Source organism: Mobula birostris, chromosome 7, assembly GCF_030028105.1.
Source record: "Mobula birostris isolate sMobBir1 chromosome 7, sMobBir1.hap1, whole genome shotgun sequence".
NCBI classification, from domain to species: domain Eukaryota; kingdom Metazoa; phylum Chordata; class Chondrichthyes; order Myliobatiformes; family Myliobatidae; genus Mobula; species Mobula birostris.
Window position 1 is genome coordinate 160,118,195 of NC_092376.1, and position 23,988 is coordinate 160,142,182.

The window sequence follows — 23,988 nt, forward strand, 5'->3', positions numbered from 1 at the left end:
GTCTTTTCCTGGCGAAGTGCTGCAGCTTCCATTTGGCACCTGTCTGTCAGGAAGCATCTGCCTCATTGCTATTCCCACGCTTCCAAGTAAGTGGTTCCTGACAGTCCTAAGGGCAGCAAGTTGCAATAGCAAGTGCACCTTGTAGGTGTTCTGAGTGCAACAAATGCGCAGCTTATTGCTGTTCCCATGACAGCAATCATCTCGTTATTAGTGCCCCACTGCAAACACACACATCATGCAATTGTCCTGGGAGCTACTGCTTAATGCTCATCATCATTCCCATACTTGTCACGCCCATCCCAAGATGGCTCTTAACATTTTCACCGGAGGCAAGTGAACATCCGCACACACAAATGGTAATGCTACGGTTCTATGTTCTGTGCTGTACTATTTTATGTTCTATGTTCCATGTTTTTTTTTTGTTCTGACATTAGTATCCTCAAACATGGTGCACTCCTTGTTACTTGCCTTCTAATACTGACTAGAGAAGTGAATCTGCTTCTCAACCTCACTCCAAATTTCAATATTATCCTGGTGTGGGAAGTACGTTCCTTATCGTATTTGTGCAGCACTAAATGAGAGCCCCAAATAGTCCCAACAGAACAAAATGTTCTCCCCAAATACATCCCATTAAACATTGTGCACTTTCCACATAATCTCCAAAGAGCTAAATATTCTTCTGACGGAGTTTCAGCAGAATTGTGTTCCAACACTGACCCCACAGACCTAAAGGTCTTCTTCACAGATTCCTCGGAAAAAACTATCCCTCCCCTCATAAAGTTCCATGAAATTTAGGGCCTCCCCAAAGAACAGTACTCCCTTATGGTTCCTATGGAAACAAATGCCCTTCCCACACAGTTCCCAGAGAAACAAGTGACTTCCTGATACAATCCTCTCAGAACTACGTAGCCCTCACAGTTCTGTCCAACTAAATATGTTCCTCATATAATGCCCACAGACCCAAATGCCCCTTTTATACGGACACCATAAGAACAAATGGTCCCTGAAAGTTCCTCCGCTTGCTCACAGTCACCAGAGAATCATATGCCACTCCTCATACAAACACTGCAGAATCCAGGCTGTCTACACAGAGTGGCCAAAACTGCACACTGTCCCTACTTCACTATTGTCTTTGAAAGCTATTTCTTCACAACAAGCACTCCTTTCATCTCAACTTACCATTTTCACCTTACTTCATTTTGTAATGATTACTTAAACAGAACAAATTGTAAGATAAGAAATTTGAAACAAGAATTAGTATCTTTACCTGAGTGTGTGAAGGATTAAGGCCTTTCCTTATGTACAAGCCAAAAAGTGCATCCTTCCCCAAAGAGACATTGAATTTGACGAACTGCGGTCGTTCGATATATAACTGAGATCTCCAGAACACTGCTGGGGGCACCTCCTGTGACACTCTTCGACCAATGTCCACATCTCCCAAATCAATGCTGCTATTTTTAATAGCAACTGTCCCTATAAAAGAAGAAAGAGGAACCTCAGAGCAGAGTTCAGCATGTGTACGGACAGTGTAAGAACAAGGAAAAACACATCAATGGCCTTTATCATTTTATGGCAGCTGCATCTCAGGAAAGCAAGAGTTTGGTTTTCTATTGTCTTGACTTTCCTTTCTAAATCCAAACTACTTTGCAGATTAAGATGAATTATAGTCTGATAAGGCTATTTTTTTTCATGTGACATGATCACCTCTATTAATCAGAGTTTGGAAATGAGGAATGAAAATACATCTTCTGATTGTTAGGATTCATGTAGAGAGCACAATCATGCAGGATCATTCCACATAAATAGGAGTTTAGCATTAAACTAACTCACCTTGTGGAACAGATGGGATTAACTTGTCCACCTTCTTGCAGGCCAATTTATTTTTCCTTCCATTACAGCCAGTGGAGTGGGGTGTAAAATGAGTGTCTAATTTAACCCCTGGACGATGTGGGGAGAGGAGGGGAGGTACAGGTGTGTTTAGCTTGCCTTATTTAATAATTATTTATTAAATTTAAGAGACTACTAGACAGGTATATGGAGGAATTTAAGGTGGGGTGGGGTTATATGGGAGGCAGGGTTTAAGGGTCGGCACAACATTGTGGGCCGAAGGGCCTGTACTGTGCTGTACTATTCTATGTTCTATGTTCTTAGCCCTATTGGATGGGTATTCAAATAAAATAAATATGAAATGTTGAAACATGGTTTGAGAAGCAACAGATTCTATTTTTGGAGAATGTAGCGACTGGGCTATCAGGAAAAGAAAGAAAGGTGAATTCAAATTCAGAATCAGGTTTAATATCACCGGCAGTTGTCATGAAAGTTATGAATTTTGCAGCAGTAGTACAATTCAATATATAATAATAAAAAAAAACTGTGAGTTATGGTAAATATATATATATTAAGTTAAATAAGTGGCGCAGAAAAATAAAAATAACAAAAAAGTGAGGTAGTGTTCATGGGTTCAATGTCCATTTAGAAATCAGATGGCAGAGGGGAAGAAGCTGTTCCTGAATTACTGTGTGTGTGCCTTCAAACTCCTGTACTTCCATCCTGATGGTAGCAATGAGAAGAGGGGATGCCCTGGGTGATGGGGGTCCACAATGATGGATGCCGCCTTTTTGAGGCAATGCTTCTTGAAGATGTCCTGGATACGACGGAGGCTCGTGCCCATGATGGAGCTGATTAAATTTACAACTCTCTGCAGCTTACTCTGATCCTGTGCAGTAGCACCCTCCCCCTCCATACCAGACAATGATGCAGTCAGTGAGACTGCTCTCCATGGTACATGTATAGAAATTTGCACATGTTTTAGGAGACATACCAAATTTTCTCAAACTTCTAAAGAAATAGCCACTGTTGTGCCTTCTTTGCAGCTGCATCAATATGTTGGGTCCAGGTTAGATATAACATAAATTTCCTAATGATTAACACTTGGAGACTAAGTGGTTGACATTGGGATGCTAGCTACCCTCTGACTGAAAATAAGCATTCTAATGACCAATAATAAAGTGAAAGCTAAAACAGTCTTCAACCTGAAACACTAATCTTCTTTCTCTTCCTGCAGATGCAGCTTGGCCAACAAAGTATTTTCAGCTTTTTCTGAATTTATTTAGATTTCCAGAATCTGTGGTTCTTTTGATTTTTACCAATATGGATCAAACCTGACAGGGGAAATCCTTGCCTCATTACAGGCTAGAAAGGACATAAAGGAAACCTATTTGGAAAAATTCTGGTACAGTTGAATTGATAACGCAAATACAAATGGGACATTTACTGAGCCAGTTTAGAATACACATGTATCGGGGTTATTTATTTTCAGGAGAAGACATTCCCAATATCTTCAGGAAATCAATTGCTGGAACAGTTAATTGTGTTAAAACACCATGTCTAAAAGCACAAGATCAAAATGCATCTGAGCACAGAGTATGTTGTGCATTGGCACCTTCACCTAGTGTTTTGGTGTGTGTGTATTGGCTGGTCTCACCAGTAACATTTCAGTAGCTATTGTTCACAAAACTTATTTCACCAGCACAAACACAAGAGACTCTGCAGATGCGGGAAATCTAGAGCAGCACAAACCAAATGCTAGAGGAACTCAGCAGGTCAGGCAGCATCTATGCAGAGGAGTAAAGTGTTGACTTTTCAGGCTGATACCCTTCAACAGGACCTGTTGTGACTGTTAGGCATTTTGTTGTGCATTTTGTGGGTACTAATCTGATTTGTTATTTGTGTGTTTAATTGTCTCATTCTCCTCACAGGCTCAAAAATACCAATGGTATAGATTCCTATCAAAATGCCAAAGAAAACATGTGTTAATAAAAAAAATTGCAAAATACATCCAGGCCCCTGACTCCAATGTCAGATGAATCAATGCTTTTCCTAAACACAAAATACTCTGCAGGTGCTGGGGTCAAAGCAACACTCACAACAGCCTGGAGGAACTCAGCAGGTCGGGCAGCATCCGTGGAAACGATCAGTCAACGTTTCGGGCCGGAACCCTTCGTCAGGACTGAAGAGCGAAGGGGCAGAGACCCTATAAAGAAGGTGGGGGGGAGGGTGGGAAGGAGAAGGCTGGTAGGTTCCAGGTGAAAAACCAGTAAGGGGAAAGATAAAGGGGTGGGGGAGGGGAAGCAGGGAGGTGATAGGCAGGAAAGGTGAAGAAGGAATAGGGGAAAACACAATGGGTAGTAGAAGGAAGCGGAACTATGAGGGAGGTGATAGGCAGCTGGGGGAGGGGGCTGAGTGAAATAGGGATAGGGGAAGGGAGGGGGAGGGAATTACCGGAAGTTGGAGAATTCTATGTTCATACCAAGGGGCTGGAGACTACCAAGACGGTATATGAGGTGTTGCTCCTCCAACCTGAGTTTAGCCTCATCATGGCAGTAGAGGAGGCCATGTATGGACATATCCAAATGGGAATGGGAAGCAGAGTCGAAGTGGGTGACAACCGAGAGATCCTGTCTGTTGTGACGGATGGAGTGGAAGTGCTTGATGCTTTTCCTGCTTGTTTTCTACTATACTTACACATGTGCTAGAATGAAACAATACATAATCTAAGAATGATTTCATAGAGCAATTACATATTTTATTTCCTTAATTTCCCTAGCCATGGAATTAAAACAATGCCGTTTATACTTAAACAATGATGAGATGCTGATAAATTGCAAGCCTTCTTTTTACAGTATTCATATGGTGGACTGATTCCTCACGGATTGCTGCAGACCACAGCTTACTGTTAATTTTTTCCGGACATGGCTGTCGTTCTAAACTTTGCTACAGTTACTCAGAGAATACAGTGATTTTTTTTGATTTGCACTGGAGTTCTGCTAAAACTGGGCTATTTAAACGCAGCATGCCTTGATAAACATTTAAAAAACTGTAGCAAAGTATAGTTTGGTTAAAACTAAATTTGAAGGTACATACAAACAAGTTGCAAGGGAAAAAGAGAGATGCAGTTTGAATTGGCAGACAGAAAGGAATCAGATCTGGACGACATTAAAGAAACAGCACTCGGACAAGAATTGATTGGAGATAAGTCAGCAGGCACCAGAAAGAGAAGAGACTGTGAACTTCAGAGAGAGAGAGAGAGGTGTTCAGTACTTTGAAAAGTGAAGAGAACTGCATTGCTATTAAACTATACGTAGAGTGTAACTAATTACTAAATCAACGGCTAAGAAATTGGATTCTGCTGCTAAATGTCGAACTGATGAATATCAGTTTGACCCAGTGCACTCACACCTTAATTTCACGTGCACAGTTCATTATCACGACTGCAGCATCCAGTCAGCAAGGATGAGTTACTTATTACATTGGAGATCATCCACAAGGTGGACTTCAGGGAGTTACAGCTCCAGCAGCAGCCAGCAGTTGCTGTTCAGTGCAGTGCTTGCATTTTTTAAAGACTAGATGCTAATTACCTCATCATCTCTTGAATCCCTTAATGTCCAGAAAACCATTGATCGCTGGTGCACCCCAACCCTCCAGGACAGAGAATTCCAATTGTTTGTTATATAAAAATCAAAGAAAATTAGGAACAGGCATAAGCTACTGGACCCTTCAGGTTTACCACACCATTCAAGGTAATCATGGTTGATCAAATCCAGGCCCAAACTTTTCTTCTGTGCTATCAATGGAACTGTAGTGGAACATCTATCAAGCTTCAAATTCCTTGGTTTCCACATTTCCGAGGATCTCACCTGGTACCTAAACTCCTCCATCCCGATCAAAAAGGCGCAATAGCGCCTTTATTTCCTGTGGAGCATGAAGAAAGCTCACCTCTGTCCCAGGATACTGACAGAGTTTTACTGCTGTACCATTGAGAGCATATTCACCAACTGTATCTCAGTGTGGTATGGTGATTGTCCTATATCGGACCGCAAAGCACTCCAGCGTGTGGTGAAGACTGCCCAGCGGATTATCAGCACCCAATTGCCCATCATTGAGAACATCTACCATAAACGCTGCCTGAGCAGGGCAAAAAGCATTATCAGGGATGCATCTCACCCTAACCATGGACTTTTTACTCTCCTCCCATCCGGTAGGTGCTACAGGAGCCTCCGCTCCTGCACCAGCAGGCACAGGAAGAGCTTCTTCCCTGAGGCTGTGACACTGCTGAACCTCTCATTACAGCGCTAAGCAGTATTGCACCCATATTGTACTGTCTCAGTACTTTTATATTTGTGTGCTGCAGCACTTACTTTTTATTTGCAGTTAATTTGTAAATAACACTATTCTTTGCATTTATGGTCAGATGCTGAATGCATTTCATTGGCTTTGTATCTGTACTCAGAACAATGACAATAAAGTTGAATCTAATCTAATCTAAACTAGTTCCTCAAAATCCCTCAGTTCCTTTTGAAAAATGTGTCTATATCCTTCATAATCCTCTAAACTAGACAGCTCATCTCCTACTGTGAGATGATCATCACCCTCAGAGTGAAGAAATCACTTCTCATCCGAGACATACACGGCCTACCTTGAAACTATGGCTGCAGCTCCTAACTTCCTCAGCCAAGGGAAACATCTTCTCTGCATGCATCAAGTCTGTTAGCCCTTAAGCGTTTTATATTCCTCAATGAGATCTGCTCTCCTTCTTTTGAACTCCAGAGAATCTACTCAATCTCTCCTTATACAACAAACCAATCATCCTACCATCTTTCATGATCTGTAAACAGAAAGATAGTGGCCTGCAGTGGACAAGAAAAATTGTTAAGACATGCTTCCTAGTTGGATCTTTGCCTACAGTGGAGGGCACCTCAGGGGAATGATTTTGATGAACGATAGCTTTTGGATGTATTACTTATTCCCCAGACGCAAGCATAACTTGTGCTTTTTCAATGTTGATGGGTTACGCATTTCTGGCCAGGACATTTCTCTGTCCTCTGGCAAAGTAATGTTTGCATTCAGCATGTCTCCTGCCATAAATCCCCCATTTCTTGCCTCCTTGCCAGCTCCCGGTGGTATAATCCCATCCATCTCATTCTGCCTCTTCATATTTCCCTGTAACCACACAACTCATTCTCCCTCACATGTCCATCAACTCCTTTTAATTCTTTTGCCATTACCTAGAGTTGGGGGAACTCATAGCAACTACTTTACCTCCCAGCATGACTTTGGGAAATGTGAGGTGACCAAAGCTGCTACTCCACTGTGCTGTCCTAATTTCCTGAACATGTAGTTTAGGATTCTATTGGACAGTAAAGGGTGGGACGATTGGATTTATTTTTTTGCAAATACAGCATGGTAACAGGTCCTTCCAGCTCAAAGAGTCCAGATCACCCAATTACATCCATGTGACTTACTAACCTCTATATCTTTGGAATGTGAGGGGAAACTGGAGCACCTGGAGGAAACCCACGAGGCTATAAAGAGAATGTAGAAACCCCTTACAGGTAGTGGTGGAATTGAACCTTGATCATTGGCACTGTTATAGCATTACCCTAACTGCAACACCGTCATATATTCTTCCACCTTAAAGGTCAGCTTTCTCCTGCATGCTTCACCCAGCATCAGGTTTCAAGAAGGTGGCATCAATACCAATTCAGCATTGTTTATGGACTTGTATCATTAGATGCTTTCGCTACATACTTATGTATGCATGCATTGTGCAGAGAACTCTTCCATTCAGTTAGCTGAAGTATGTGAGGTCTATTATTCAATGAGCAAGGTTCAAGAAAATCACTATTACATAGTGCATTAGAAACAGTGGCACATGGCCCAAATTTACAACCACTTCAACTTTCATAAATGACATTTCACAATGAAATGCAATTTTACAATTACTGAGCAACAGCTAATGTACTGTTAAAACATATTTGATGCAATGGCAATGTTGGTGACAAACAGTAAATTAATCTGTTAGGCATTCCAACCTCCAGCTGCATGTTTATAGCATGGTTTGCAAGAGAAATTATCAGAACATGTTGCAGCCTGCTTGGTGGTGAAGACGATGAACACCAATGGCCAAAATGATAAACTACTGAGAAGTGATGACTGTCGGATCTTTTAAAACCAATGTCTGCAGGTTGAATGGGCAGAAACAGGCATGTATTTAGATTACAGAGGACTAATTTTCCAAGTGCCCTGTTTCTCCCGCGCGGCCACTTCGGTGATGACTATCTGTTATTTGTCAAGTAGGGGACCGTACACAATCCTGATTTGATGGAGACAGACGTGGGAGCACAGTGGAACATCTGGAAAACTTCTGAAATGACTGCTTTGCTACCGCTGCTTCTGTGTGGTAACCAAAATCTCTGGAGCTGAAGGCCCCAAAATCCTCAGCTTTGCGTGTTTCAGCGGCCGGGGAGAGGTCGAAGGCGCTCGGCAGAGGATGACGCTTGGGAGGCTGTATCGGGGAGGCTGCTCGTAAGCTCGGAGTTTTCGGACGGATGGACTCAGTGTCGGCTGGGGTCAGCTGCTTCCAAGGTATCGGCAAGTTGACGGTGCCTGGAGGTTTATGGCAGGGAGTTTCTCCCTTTTGCCACCTGCTATCGGGGACTCAGGAGTTGATCGACTGGGGACTTTGAGACTTTTTTTCACTGTGCCCATGGTCTGTTCTTCATCAAATTATGGTATTGCTTTGCACTGCTGTAACTATATGTTATAATTATGCGGTTCTGTCAGTGTTAGTCTTTGGTCTGTTTTGTTTTCTGTGATATCACTCCGGAGAAACATTGTATCATTTCTTAATGCATGTATGCATTTCTAAATGACAATAAAAGAGGACTGAGTGTTCTCATAATCTAATATATACTTGCTGGCTCCTCAAAAGGAGTATTCACTTCCATTTGCCCTTCCCACTGAGAATGTATGAACTAACAGAACCCCAAGGCTTTTAGCCTTGAGTTATTCCTGGCTTGCTGCTTGGATTGTCCTATGGATTATTTCTTGAACAGCATGAGAGCTGCTGAGCTAGCTAATCCCAGTTTGCAATGATGCCAGTGGCTGCAGTGGCCACAATGGCTTTCACAATATTCTTAATCAAAGAATTGATTTGCACGGAGAGCAATGGTGTGTGAAAGTATCAGGACATTACAGTGTGATGTAAGCAATGGCTTATGTTATTGCTGCCACTATTTCCCAGTACTTTTGTACCATTACTTGAACTCTGCAAATTAGATTCACCATTACAATGGTGCAATTGTCCATGAAATTCAATGTTCATGACTCTTTCTGATGCTAAAAAAATATATTAACAGCAAGAGGGGGTGACCCTTCACTGGCTTCAGGCTCTGGAACATGCCTACTGCTTAAATGTGAGGGAATACCATTAACAGGTCCCCGTTGCTATCATTACTTAGTATTTTTTGAGGCAACACTGCACTGCTTGGGCTACTTACCATGTGCTTCAGAAATTCAGAAGCCTTCCTTCCACAAATGGCCCAGAAAATTTGCAGGATTAATCTGTGTGGGTAGGCTGAATTATATCTTATCCCTATGATGCCTCCCACCTGGCCTCTTCACCATCTCCAAATCCCTGTTTCCACCAATTAAGTTTGCTGAGCTAGTCTCCTCAGAAGGATTAAAGCCCGCACCTAAAGCAGAGCAAATTATTTCAGTGCAATGCACGTGCCATTGGGTCTAATGTTGAACATGCCCACACACGGCTGAAATCCCAGCTTGTCCACGTCTCTTGTTGAGGACTTCATCCTACCTACATATGTGTTTCTCTGTAGGCTGTAAAGCTGTGCTGTTGCTAAGTGCCTTCATAACATCAGCCAGTTGGAACCAACTCTCCTAGGGGTAATTATGTAATCTCCATGCTCACTTGCGCGATGTGAACTGCGAAGCCATCTGAGTAGCTGGTTGGTGCTCAAGGAAGTTGAGAGATTACACACCTATATTCTGTGGAGAATATCCTTCAAACCATATTGGATTCCTTAAAAATGAGTTGCCAACAAGTTTTGCTTATTATCATATAGGCAGAGTAGATAAATGGGAGTGATTTACAGGCTGTAATTTAATCAAGGGGCTCAGGTGGTCTCTTGCAGAATAATGGATGTCTGGGAATGAATCCAAGACAGATATCACCAAAGAGTTCATGGGCACTCGAAGTTGCTTGAGTAAAGTTTGAGCAGATCAAAGCAGTGATCCAGATGACACACTGATATTGCAGTCTTGAAATTAGTTCTGCAGATTGTACACTGTTCTTACAGACCACCAGTTATCAGCATGCTCTACACTGTTCAGAGCTAACAAGTTGGATCCAATGACTGCAAATTTATTGAGAAACAAGCAGCAGCTATATCAGTGTGGTAGCAAGCTGTACAGATCACAGAGGGGGTATAACGATTTGTGATCCTGAGTTGGAAATTCAGACAGCTTTTTGCAGTGATAACACAACAGGCCAAAGTTATTCTTTAAAATCCACTTAATGCTCTTTCCCCATGTACAGATGCATCCTGGTTTGAGCTGGTGCTGCAAGCATCTTATGGCTTCAAATGCTGCACTGAAAACTTTTCTATAAAGGACACAATTGTAACTCCTTAACCAACAGAAGTAGTTAAAATGGAGCACAAGACATGACTCCCCATCCCAGTGACTCAAATTCTAAATGACATGCATCAAGGATAAACCTTAAAGCCTAAGTTTGAAAATGCAGATTGTTCCTCGATGCTGATGATGTCCTTGGGGCTCATCTGGAATTTTAATTCCAAAAGTTACAGGCCAATAGAAACCTCAGGGATCACTTGTCCACACTGAATATCTGATTATTTAAAATAGTGCCAGAAGTCATCCACTTAGGACTCGCAGCGACAGTCTTTTGTCATCTGACACTCAAAGGACTGTCACCAGTCATATGGATATTTTAACCCATTTCAAGAGGAAAGACTCCCTCAGAATAGGTACAGAAAACGCGGAAAATAACAGTGCCCGAACACCTGGATGTACTGATTCTGTTCATTTTTAAATTCCTCTCTCAATTTTAAGCAGACTGTTATCTCAGAGATCGGAAGGCATCAGCTGCCTACTGGAAAAACTGTCGAGTTATTGAGGGGCACCGGTCAAAATGACTGTTGGCATGAATTATACGGACATGGGTCTATATATATTTTATGAAGTTCATCTCTCTACAGTCAAAACAATGGCGTGATCCTATTATAATTTTCAATATTTTCATTCAAATTAGTAACTCATTCAGCAGGTTTTTGACAAGATTCTAAATAGATGAGTGTGCAAGATTTAAAAAAGTGAGGAATTGGAGGTAATTTATGGGCAAAAAATGGAGAACTGATTGGCAGTCAGAAAACAACCAGTAGGAATAAACAGGCTCTTTTCCAAGTGGCAGGCAGTGACTCACGAAGTACCGCAGGGTTCAGTGCTTAAAATATATTCATGATTTAAACTGGGGAATAAAATGTATTCCCCAAGTCTGCAGACAGCATGAAGTTGAGTGCGCTCATGATCTGTGATCTTGATGCAAAAAGGCTCCAAAGTAATTCAGCCGAGTTGAAAGAGTAGCAATTGAATGGCAAATATTGTAGAATTTTGATCATTGTGATTTTATGCACTTAACAAGACAAAAAAAATCAGCTTACTGTATGAAAGAAAGGGGAAGATGCAACAAGACTCGAGTGTCTTCATACACCACTTAATGAAAGGAAGCAGTGGAGACAAACGGCATGTTGACCTTCATAGTTAGAGAAATTGAGTTTGGGGACAGGGACCCACTATTGCAATTGGATGATTGCTTGGGCATAATGTGCAGTTGTGGTCTCCTTGGCTGAAGGGAGATGCTCGTACCATGGAGGAACTGATTCCTGACTGTCAAACTGATTTCCGGGATTACAGGACTGAAGAACGGGAAGGGACCTCATTGAAATTTATAAGGTACTGATCAGCCTGGAGCACTAGATGTAGGAAGCACGTTTCTGAGGTGGTGAAGATTAGAATCAGGGATCACGGCTTAACAATACAGGGAAGGCCCTCAAGGACAGAGATGAGGAGACTTTCTTTCACCCAAGCAATGTAAAACCCATGTAATTCTCTACCACAAGGGCTGCAGGGGTCAAATAATTAAGTACATTCTGGAAGGAGTTCGATATAATTCTAAAGAGCTCAAAAGATGAGGAGAAAGCAGAAAAAAGGTACTGTAATTGGATGGTCAGCTACAATCATATTGAAATGTAAACAGATTTGAAGAACCAAATGGCCCTCCCCTGTTCCCAAGTTTCATTTTTCTATATTAGTTCTCCCTGCATGTACAGAAATTATTTGCACTATCCAACACTTTGAAGGAAAGAAAGAGTATCATCCATTGAAAAGAAATTTATTTTTTGTACCATTTTCTTAGCCCTCAGGACATCCCAAATACATTCATGGCTAATGAATTACACTGGGATTTTACACAACATACAGTCCTGCAAGCTTGTAGCAGCATTTTATTGGCTTATAGCTGAGCCAATATCTCATTTCAGTTTCAATCTGTTTTTTATGTACATTTTAGTGCATAAATGTAGATCAATCCCAGTCTTGAAATTTTAGTTGAGCCAAGATCAATTGCACCATTTGAAAAGAGAACTCCAGATTTCCATTATGCGTTGTAAGCAAAAATGCTTTGAGATTTCACTCCTAATTGGCTTGGTTTGGATACTCATGAGGACAAGTTCACCACTAAAGACAACAGTTTCTGTATTCTAGACTGAAGTCATGTTCAACACACTACAAGTTGGTCTTGTTTGATGGCACTTGTAAGAGTAGAATATCATAGTAATTGGAGAATTACATTATCTCAAGCCTGTTCCACTATCAATAAGTTTATATGTGATCTACCATCTTCTACCCCATTAATGGTTATGGTTATAACAGTGCTGGCTCACTCTTTGGCAGGATGGTAGCACATGCTTATTTCCTAGACTATTCTGCATTTTGTATCCAGACAGTGTATCAAATTTGAATCTGAATAATGGCATCAGATGTTGGCAGGCAAACTTGAGTGGGTTAGGTTAGGGAATAGAAATAAATGCAGTTTATCACTGTAGCTGTGCATATTATGTACTGTATAGGTGGTGTGGTCCTAACTCTGTTCAAGGATTTTAATATCCATCAGTCTGACAGCATGAACACACAATAAATTTCCTCAGCCTCGCCAAAGAAATTCTTCTGTTGTGCTCTCCTCGCACTGGCAAGTTATCCAGGTAACACATGAGCAGTCATCATTCCCTCAGCGGCCTGTGGTTGATTTGTGCATTTGCTTCAGAAAGAACAGTGTTGGGTCTTGTTAGTGAGGAATTGGGCAATAATTGAATAAGGCACTGTACTGTTCAGATGATTTTTCTTTTACCTCAGGAACAACTGTCATCCTTGAGATTATATATATTCTTCAAGTAAGAAGTGGGCGGTACGAAACCTACAAATGAAATGACCATTTATTAAAAATAAACAGATTTCTTGCACCTGACAGATATTGGAGCTGTTCAATGCAGAGATAACAGGAAAGTCAGGCAGAGCTGCTTACACATTATGTTCAACTCATGTTCCATTCAAATCAGTTGATGAAATACTTCGTTAGGAATCTCTCAACTTCCCAGGCCAATTCCTATATTAAATGTAGCGAGATAAGACAAGGATGGTTCAATCTTTTAACTCCCACAAACATGAAACACCTCGGGCAAGACAAAAGGACATCAGGCGTTGATTTTAGTGTAGGCAATTGAAATTGTAACAAAGGGAACTTGTCTGCATAAAGGTTATTTATAAATGTATTTATTTATTTAGAAATAGGCCCTTCCTGCCTTCAAACCGCTCCGCCAGCAGCCCACCAATTTAACCCCAGCCTAACATGGCTCCTTCAGTTTGCTATAGACATCAGTGTAGTGAGAACAAGCTCCCACTACCTATTAAATGCTCTCAATGACATGGGACTCAAATAGCCTTTGACAACCAAGTCCAGCTTGTGGCCTTCACGTGTGGCTTAGCTACGAAGCCCAGTGGAACCATTTCTCTTGACAGGAAAAGGCAAAGATGCTTTAAAACCAGTTGCTTTGGGCAGATGGCAGCTCATCTAGGAGAAGGAAAACTGATCTCAAACCTCCGCTGCCTTGCAGCTATACCCACTCATGGGAAAGTCTTTGGGAGTAAGCTCTGAAGGAAAAATCTGGAGCTGAATACCCTAAGGCAGTACTAAGTAGAGTTTAACGCTGACTGGCAACTCCTGTAATGCTGCTGGTGCCAAACTATATCAGTCTCTGCCATTCCTTTGGGTTCATCGGATGCGTGGAGAGGGGGAGCTTGTTACACGGGCATCAGCTTGCTCTCCATATTGTACTGCACTGGCTTGCGTTTCTAGAAAGCTAGGATGCAACATCCATTGACCCTGATTGATGGAGGCCTTGTCAGTCAGGGACTATTTACAACGGGTAATTAACTTCCTAACCAAGATGTCCTTGGACTGTGGGAAGAAACCAAAGCACCCAAAGGAAACCCAGTGTTCAAGGTACAAACTCCTTACAGATGACAGCGGAACTGAACTCCAAACTCCGATGCCCCAAGCTGTAATAGTGTTGTGCTAACTGCTAGTTACCATGGCGCCGCAAACAGTTAGCATAATTAGAGATCATAACACCAACTTCTCTCCTTCCACGACACCTCACACCAGGCCAATGTAAACCAGGACTGTGTATATTACACACCTAAAAATTGGCTTTATTAACCTGCACATCAAAACATGAAATATAGTGAAAAGCATCACTTTGCATCAACAGCCAACACACTCCAAGGATGTGCTGGAGGCAGCCTGCAAGCCTCACCATGTTCCTGGGGCCAACAAGGCATGCTTATAACTAACTAACCTTTTACCAACCTGCACGTATTTGAATGTGGGAGGAAACTGGAACACCCGGACGAAACCCACACCGTCACTGGGAGAACACACAGACTTGTTGCTGACAGCAACAGAATTGAGCCCATGTCGCTGGTGCTGGCGCTAACCCCTACAGTACCGCTGCCTCTGTCCTGATTGTACCTCATCAGATCAACTCTGAGAACATGGCAGGTTTGCAAGCAGCCATTTGTTATCGCAGTGAATCGACTGGGCCTCCTACGTGCAGAGGGCATCTTCTTTTGGGCGTACGCTTTTGAGTGTGCATGTTTTTCATCTTGGTGAGCCCCGACTGTAAGATGCCCAGCATGTACTGTTAGTAACAACTCAGTAAAAACCTGTAATCATACTATTCCGTTGTCATTCTTGCTTCCGCACATATACAATACTGGGAGACGAACAAGAATTGAACATTGATGAACAGACTAAAAATTTAATTGAGCTATTGATTTTAATTTTGTAAAATAATGTAAATTTGGGGAGAGATGCCATCAGATTGGAAAATATCAAATGCAATTCTTTTAATCAAAAAACAAGGGAGATATAAAGCAGGAAAGCAAAAGCCAGTTCGGAAAATATTAGAAGCTATATTTAAAGATATTTTACCAAGACATTGAAGGTATCATCATAGTAACTGGGAAAAATCAATATGATTTTGTGAAATGGAAATCATATTTAATCATGTGGTTTCCACTTCACAAAATCATGTTTAATTTATTGGAGTTCTTTGAAGTTCTCTGGATTAATGGGAATACATGGATGTCCTGTACTTGTATTTCCAGAATCTATTTGATATGGTAAAACATCAAAGATTATTGCAGAAAATTAAAGCTCACTGGGCAGAAGTAACTTTAGAGGGGACAGAAGATTGGCTGGCTAGCAGGAGACTGATTTTTTTTTCTGTTTGGTATGATTTAATGTGGTGCATTCCATGAGGATCAGTGCTGGTCTTTCACCATGTTACAATTTACTCACCTGATGTGGATGAAGACAACGGAGGCATGGTTGTTACATGAGCTAATGGCACTAAAACAGATAGAAAAATAGCTGACAAGATCGTATAAAATTTATATGGAGATTACAGATTAATTAAGTGACTGGGCAAAGATCTTGCAAATGAAGTATAATGTGGGAAGTTTGTCCATTTGAGCAGGATAAATTAAAAAAATGTATGCCATCTAAATGGTGTGAGACTGCAGAGATCTGAGATGCAGAGGGATCTGGGTGTCCAGGTCAGAAGCAATTTTTATTTAAGGAAAGATGTTCGTCATTAGAAGCAGATCAGCGGTTCACTTGTTTGGTATGTTAAATGGGCATTTTTTCTGAGGAAAGGTTGGCTATTAATAATGTTACAAATCTTTCAAAAGTCAGCGCTCTGCTCATCTTCTGACAATCACTGTAGAACTCAAGATCAATAATAATTTGTAATTAATATTATGAGAATATCTACATCTAGGCATGGAGCCACTGAGTTTAGAAGAGTGAATGAGGGCTTGCCTGAAACAAGTAAAATCCTGAGAGGGCTTGACAAATTGTATGTACAGAAGCTGTTTCTTCTTTGGGGAAAATTGAGAACTAGGGATCACTACTTTAAAACAAGGGCTACCCACTGAAGATAGAGATGGAGCAAATTGTTTTTCTCTTGGAAAGTGTTGAGTCTTCTAAAAAGATAATGGAAGCATTTTTTCTCGAATGATTTATAAGGTGGAAATGGATTGGTTAATGCTTCAACTGTCATTTGTGAGGGTATGAGGTTCAAAGTTCAAAGTAAATTTATTATCAAAGTACATATATGTCACCCTGGGACTCATTTTCTTGCAGGCATTCACAGTAAATACACAGAAAAGCAAAAGAGTCAATAGAAACACAGTAGTATCAATTAGGTAGGTTCAGTGGTTATATGCAATTGAGGCCACAATTAAATGAGCTACAATTATGTAGGATGGTGGAGAAAATTCAACAAACTGAGTGGATTATTCCTATTCCTAAATTGTTTATTCTTATGCATTTAAACAAAAACGGAAGAGGTTAGTAAATCTTTGTCTTTCAAACATGTCTGACTGTGTTAGTTTGTAATCTCATCATCCAGATGGCAACTTGTAACAGAACACTATTTTAATTCTTTAAGGGTGGATGCTTTGAATAAAATATGGCAGAGGATTATCTAAATTATAAAAGGTTTTTAGATTTATATTCGGAAATCTATACAATACCCTTGATTGGGAAAAGGAGAAAATTTTGCATTTATTAGCAGCTTTTATGGAGTTAGGTCATTTAAAGCTAATGAAGTACATTATATTTGTATCCAATATATTACATTTATATTGTATCACATTTTATTTTATACTGTATCAATTATAAGTATATTATATTTGTAGTTGTATATTTGTACATTGTTTTTAAAGTACATGAGTATTTGTAACTGCATCACTAATTGTAGTTACTACTACAATGTGTAAAAAAAACAAAGCCAATATGTAACACACATCAAAGTTGCTGGTGAATACAGCAGGCCAGGCAGCATCTCTAGGAAGAGGTACAGTCGACGTTTCAGGCTGAGACCCTTCGTCAGGACTAACTGAAGGAAGAATTAGTAAGAGATTTGGAAGTGGGAGGGGGAGGGGGAGATCCAAAATGATAGGAGAAGACAGGAGGGGGAGGGATGGAGCCAAGAGCTGGACAGGTGATTGACAAAGGGGATACGAGAGGATCATGGGACAGGAGGTCCGGGAAGAAAGACGGGGGGGGGGGGACCCAGAGGATGGGCAAGGGGTATAGTCAGAGGGACAGAGGGAGAAAAAGGAGAGTGAGAGAAAGAATGCGTGCATAAAAATAAATAACAGATGGGGTACGAGGGGGAGGTGGGGCATTAGCGGAAGTTAGAGAAGTCGATGTTCATGCCATCAGGTTGGAGAGTACCCAGACGGAATATAAGGTGTTGTTCCTCCAATATGTGCGTAGTTAGCTCTGACAAATTAGAATGTGGTAATTGGGACAAATAAGCAATTCTATGGCCATAAAGTAATTTGGGAGCTTGTGGAAATGTAAAAAACTCTTTTTTAAATCAATCTTTCTTCTTATGAATGAGCCATGGGTGCTGATGGACCTGCATGGAAGACACATAAAAAACGCTGGTGAACCCAGCAGGTTGCAGGCAAGGGGCATTCAATTACATCACGGCAAAGATTCAGCACCAGTAGTGTTAAGGGAAGCCAAGAGAAAGATTCACTACTTATGACATTTCACCAGGATTGGTTTCCTAATTGGGTTTCTCTCATGTTATTAATTTTGAGAATATTATTGGTCTTAAAAGTGCGAGAGTGATTATCCACAAATGATCAGAGGCCCGAATTCTGAAAGATCTGAAAGTTATTAAATGAATATTACACTATTAATTAAACTTAAAATGCAGAATTAATTGCACATATTGAAAATGCAGATTGACCCTGCTATTGCATGAGTTTTGCAAAGAACATGATTAGATTTGCAGGATTCTACAGAGAGTATTAGACAAAGATGGAGTAACAGCAATGTTATTTTTTTTCACTTATGATGTTCCAGTGATGTGACATTGGATGCTTTGCCACTTTCAGGTCAAATTATAAATGCAAGCCTTTTTGCTAACAAACAGCTTTCTTCTTGGCAGTCCCTCAGGCTTGTGGATGACTTGCTTCCTCCCTCAATATATGTTGATTCTGGACCATAATGCACAGTTAGACTTATACAACACTCATACTCAGACATGCTATTTCGTAGTCACTTCAGCACTGAATAAACCTTTTGAGCAAATTCCTTCTTCACAGATATAGTTTATTCCTGCTCCTAGCTATCAAGTTTTCCAATTCTGCTGGATTACACAATTTAGAACCTACAAGAGCAGGGCTTGTAAACTCACTTTTCTACATGTGTCAGAGTTGACACCTCGATCTATGATTTGTACAGCACCAACTGTGAATTGTCACCTTTTGTTCATTGTGTGCTGTACATACACCGTTAGCACAAGCAAACGAGTGGTACAACTTATGGGACTGAGTTGTCAGCTTATTCGCTTGCATTTACAGTGCAACACTGTGACATTTGCCAGCCAGTCAATTTACCTACACTTCTGAAAAGCACTAATATTACTGCAAAGAACTTAAAATTTGTGTCTCAAATGAAAAGCAGACATGTTAATAATTCTGGGAATATTTCAGGTACAGTACTGTGCAAAGGTCTTGGGCACCCTGACTATATACCATAAACACGCCTAAGACTTTTGCACGTATTGTATATAATTCGCAAGCTGAGAAATACGGTGACAGGAACCCAGAACACTTCACACTTAACCCTTTCACACAGTGGCTGTGATCACACACAATCTCTCAGGGTGACACACTAAATTTTGCCTTCAGTTTGTTAATTACTGAGAATTTTCCTTCCCTTCTGCTAAAACTGTTTGTAATTGAACCTACATCATTTAATTCACAAAATGATAAATAGCTGTGACTTTTTGCTGTCTGTGCTCAAGCTGGCAACGATGGTTCACAGTACTTTGCTGTTCTGACCTGCTGGGCATTTTCTATCTAGGTCAGTATTATCTTTTGGCAAACACTGACCAGACTCAAATCACAGAGGGAAAGCAACACTGAGAAAAAGACTCGATGGGATCCTTTGTTTCAACTCTATTAATAATGTGAATCTACATTAACAAATAAAAGTACTTGATGAAAGTGGAGTGAAGCAGTTGGCACCATAACATCTCTTAACAATTAAGGGCTTAGAAAGAACAATGATAACATCACAGATAACTTTATTAAAAAAAACAAACATTGCTACTCACACAAAATGCTAGAGGAACTCAGCCAGTCAGGCAGCATCCACCCATGGAAAGGAATAAACAATTGACGTTTCGCTTGTGACCCTGGAGGCTCTTGGCCTGAAAACTTGTGAGTTCCTCCGGCATTTTGTGCATGTTGCTCAGGATTTCCAGCATCTGCAGAATCTCTTGTGGTAATAGATATTGCTACTGTTTCAATTCAATGGTCTTTCATCAGAACAGAGCTGAAACATTAAGGTCTGTTTCTAATTTCACCAATTCTGTTGGACCTGTGAAGAATTTCAGCATTTCCTGTTCTGAGCTTGAAATGGTACCATTCATTCCTAAAAAAATATTATAACGTAAGACTAGACTTATAGTAGCATGAAATGTGCTGACCATGTCAATTTCAGCATAATGCACGTTACTTTAATGTGCCAGCAGATCTTGAAGGTCACTCGTGTGATCTCAAAATATGTGCAGAATTCATCGTGACCAGAGGAAGGGATTTTGAATTGGTTTCTTATTATCACTCACAGTGAAAAGCTTTTCTTGCATACTGTTCATGCAGATCAGATCATTGCACAGTGCACTGAGGTAGAACAAAGTAAAATGACTGTGCAGAATAGAAGTGTAACAGCTACACAGCGAAAGTGCGATGCAGGTAAGCAATAAGGTGCGAAATCATAACGAGGTAGATTGTGGGGTCAAGAGTCCAACATACCACACTAGGGAACTGTTTAATAGTTGTTTAACATCATTTTTATCAAGCCTTCCTCACCGATGCTCTCGGAGACTAATTTACATTGGGATTGCTGTACTCGGTTAGTTGTTGCTGTCATTAGAGGAGATTGAATACAGATGGGATGCAGTTCCTATTGCGTTGACATCCACTAGCCAACCAGCCCAAAATCAGACAGCCAGCACTGCTCTCAGCTTTTCAAGGATCTATTAACATAAGCTGCCTTGATTTCATGTCTGCACAATCACCAACTACCTGCCAATGACACAAATGAGTAAAAGAAGTCGTGGGTGACGCGTCCCTGCTTTCATCCCCGTGGAATCCTTCCTCACAGAACAAGGCAATGCTTTCTAATAATGACAGGGCACAGGTCAGCAGTGTGACGGAATAGGCTCGACTTGTGAAGGTCCTACAATAGTCAAGAAGCTTAAGTACTGTTCAGCTCACTTGATTGCAGATTCATCTAAACATTATAAATACCCACTTCCACTACAACTACGACTGCAGTGTGCATAATCTACCAAATGCATGGCAGTTCCTTGCACAGGTTCATCTCCCAAAACTGTGATCCCGACCAACAGGAAGACCAGGTCCGAGGATACAGGTGAACACCACCACCTTCAAGTTCCACTCCAATCTGTATTTCTTTCCCTTTACTATTATTGGATTAAGTGGTGGCTACAGGCAGAGCCATCTATACTATTGTACATGGAAACATGAAACACTACCACAAGAAAAGTAACATTTATCATCAAAGACCACTGCCATCCAGGCCACACTCTCTTCTCAGTACTTCATTTGGGCAGGAAGTACATAATAATCATGACTCACAAAACCAGGTTCAGGAACAGTTACTACCCAACAACCATCAGGCTCCTAAAGCAGCGTGGATAACTTCACTCTGTCTGAACTGATCCCACAACCTTCTCACCGCAAGTCTAAATTACAGATTTAGCCTTACAGGCTCACTTTCAAGGATTCTTCACAACTCATGTTCTCAGTATTTTTTTTTGCATAATTTGTCTTCTTTTGCACATTGGCTACTTGTCAGTCTTTATGTATAATTTTTCATAAATTTAATAGTTTTTTTATTTTCTTGTAAGTGCCTACAAGAAAATGAATCTCAAAGGTAATACTTTGATAATAAATTTTACTTTGACTTTGAAATCCTGGAATTTCTAATACAGAAGCAATGGACAATGCAGGGATTCAAGGAGAGAGCTTCCCAAGCACAAGATGAAGGCCAATAAAAGCTAGTCTTGACACAATGTGAAAGCTGCACCTACTCCTTTCCCACATTCCTACAATGTTTTATTTTCTTTTCAAGCACCACACGTTACCATTGTTTTGACAGTATGTATTTGATCTTAACTTGCAATATGTGTCACACCAACACACTACAGCAAATTCCTTATACAGGTACACACAAGAGATTCTGAAGATGTTAGATATTCAGAGTAACACACACAAACTGCTGGGTGAAATCAGCAAGTCTCCTGATGAAGGGTCTTGGCCTGAAATGCTGACTGTATATATTCCTCTTGGTAGATGCTGCCTGACCTACTGAGTTCCTCCTTTTCATATATGCATTACTCCTAATACATGTAAAGGTATATGGCCAATAAAGTTGATCCTTCATCCTTGAAATGCCTTTCCTCCAGTTCTATGGTTAATTATCTTAAGTATGCATCTTTTGGTCATCCATGGCATGTCTGCATGTCTTTTGCTTGCACTTCTGAAATCAACATTTATCACTCATTCATCGCCATTCTCAGTTTTTAAGAATGATTGACTTCTCAGCTAAAATATTACTTGACTTCAGTTATCATTAGTGTTGGAAAGGATGAAATCACTCAGAAGATTGTGTTAGAAAGAAGAGATTAACTGAATTAACACAGATACGTGCACATACACAGGTGTGCATGTATCCACACACACCAGAAATCAATTGTAAATTCCGTGACATTAGGCAATCTGCTGGAGGCACTTGGTGGATAGAGCAGCACCTTTGGAGGGGTGGGTGAAGGAATTGTCAATGCTTCAGGTTGAGATCCTACACTATAGGTCTTGCAACTTCAAAAACTTGATTCATCCCAAAATCTGGAATATTGTTGTCAATTCAACTAACATTGTACATTGTGAGTGTATTAGGCAATCTCTGGTGAGAAGTGGCATGCAGTAGAATTATGCTGAGGTCCACTAATTAGGACAAAAACAACATCAACTCGCAATTATCAAAGGCTTTAGTATAACATAACTTCCCATTGTGCTTGACACTGGCAATATATATCAAGAATTGACTCTGAGCCAAAGAAGACATTAGATGAGAGCTTTAAAGAACTTAGTGAGAGGTGGACAGGCTTTAGCAAATCATTTCAGTGTTTAGCTGAATGTGTGGACTTTTGTAAACCTGGAGAAGTGGTCAGACGTGGGGAATTCAGGGAGTATTCCAGGGCGGGGATCATCCTGAAGATGAGGAAGGGCAAAGGGACTGATAGGAAACAGTCAGCTTTAGATAGGAGATTTTAGAAAACTGAGGGCCACTGTCAGTGAGCACAGGGCTTGAAGGTGAAGAACGTAAAAGAAAATGAGCATGAGTAGGCTACTCTATCTACTACCTAGCCGCTTAAGCCTTCCCCACCATTCAGTATATTCAAGTTAGATCTGTCTCTACTCCTCCTCGGTTCCAGCAAAGCAATGTTCCTCCTAATATTTTTTACAGCTGCACAGACCAACCATTGCTCCAGACAGGAGACTGCGTGACACTTTAATAAAGCATTAGATAAGAGAAAATTCCAGCTGCGTGGCAACAAAGGCTACGTGCACGGGAACACTTCAGTTACTACATGGCAGCGCACCCATGCAGCTTAGAGGGAACAGTGCAGGGGAGGCAGTCATCCAATGGTAAATACACACAGCAAAGAACTGAAAGAGTAGAATTTTTGAGCTTGGAAGGCAGCGGATGGTTGGAGGATCATTGGAAATGTTGAGTCTGGAGTTGTTGAGGGTTTCAGTAATCAACAGGCAGGAGGTTGAACATGGGCGAGAGCTGCACCAATCAAATGATCAGAACAAAAATTCTGTGGACGCTCAGCAAAGAGAAAGAGAAATCTCCTCTCAGCCCTGACATCTTCCTTACAATAGCTCGAAGGAAGGAATGCTTTGTGTACTATTTCTCACAAGGGTCACTCAATAAGGTCACAAAACCCCAGGACAATATTTAACATAAATTTCTATTTCAGGCATTTGTTTTAGTTCTAGATCTGAGAGACACATTTCCATAACAAAGGGAGTGCTATTTCCTAAAGCTTTGGGGCAATCAGATCACTAAACCAACCACCAAAGAAGGGGACAATACCAGATTAAAGAAATGTTGCAGTAAAGTGGAAAAATGGGGTGAATTCAATGAGAGGCTTAACAGGATTTCCCAATTCACTGCGACCAAAAACATTTAATTAAGCCTACTTTTGTGCGGAGCATAAAATGCATCTCAGATAATTATATGTTTAATGGAACCCAAGTCCTGCTCTCTCCTTGTGGCACAATCGCCAGCTGCACAAGTAGCTGCTTTGTTCGAATTTTAAAAGAAATATTTAGAACAATTAAAACAAAGACAAGAATAAATAAGAGGTT

At 40.8% G+C, this 23,988-nt stretch overlaps 1 protein-coding gene across 4 annotated transcripts in view; it reads right to left on the minus strand.

Annotated features, from left to right (window-relative positions):
- tenm2a (teneurin transmembrane protein 2a) overlaps window positions 1-23,988 on the minus strand; it is a 588,582-nt gene that overhangs the window by 179,110 nt on the left and 385,484 nt on the right. For all 4 annotated transcript variants that reach the window (XM_072264025.1, XM_072264023.1, XM_072264022.1 and 1 more), the window contains one exon: window positions 1,268-1,473. In XM_072264025.1, the coding sequence (XP_072120126.1) occupies window positions 1,268-1,473 (206 nt within the window). The remainder of the gene's footprint in view (window positions 1-1,267; window positions 1,474-23,988) is intronic.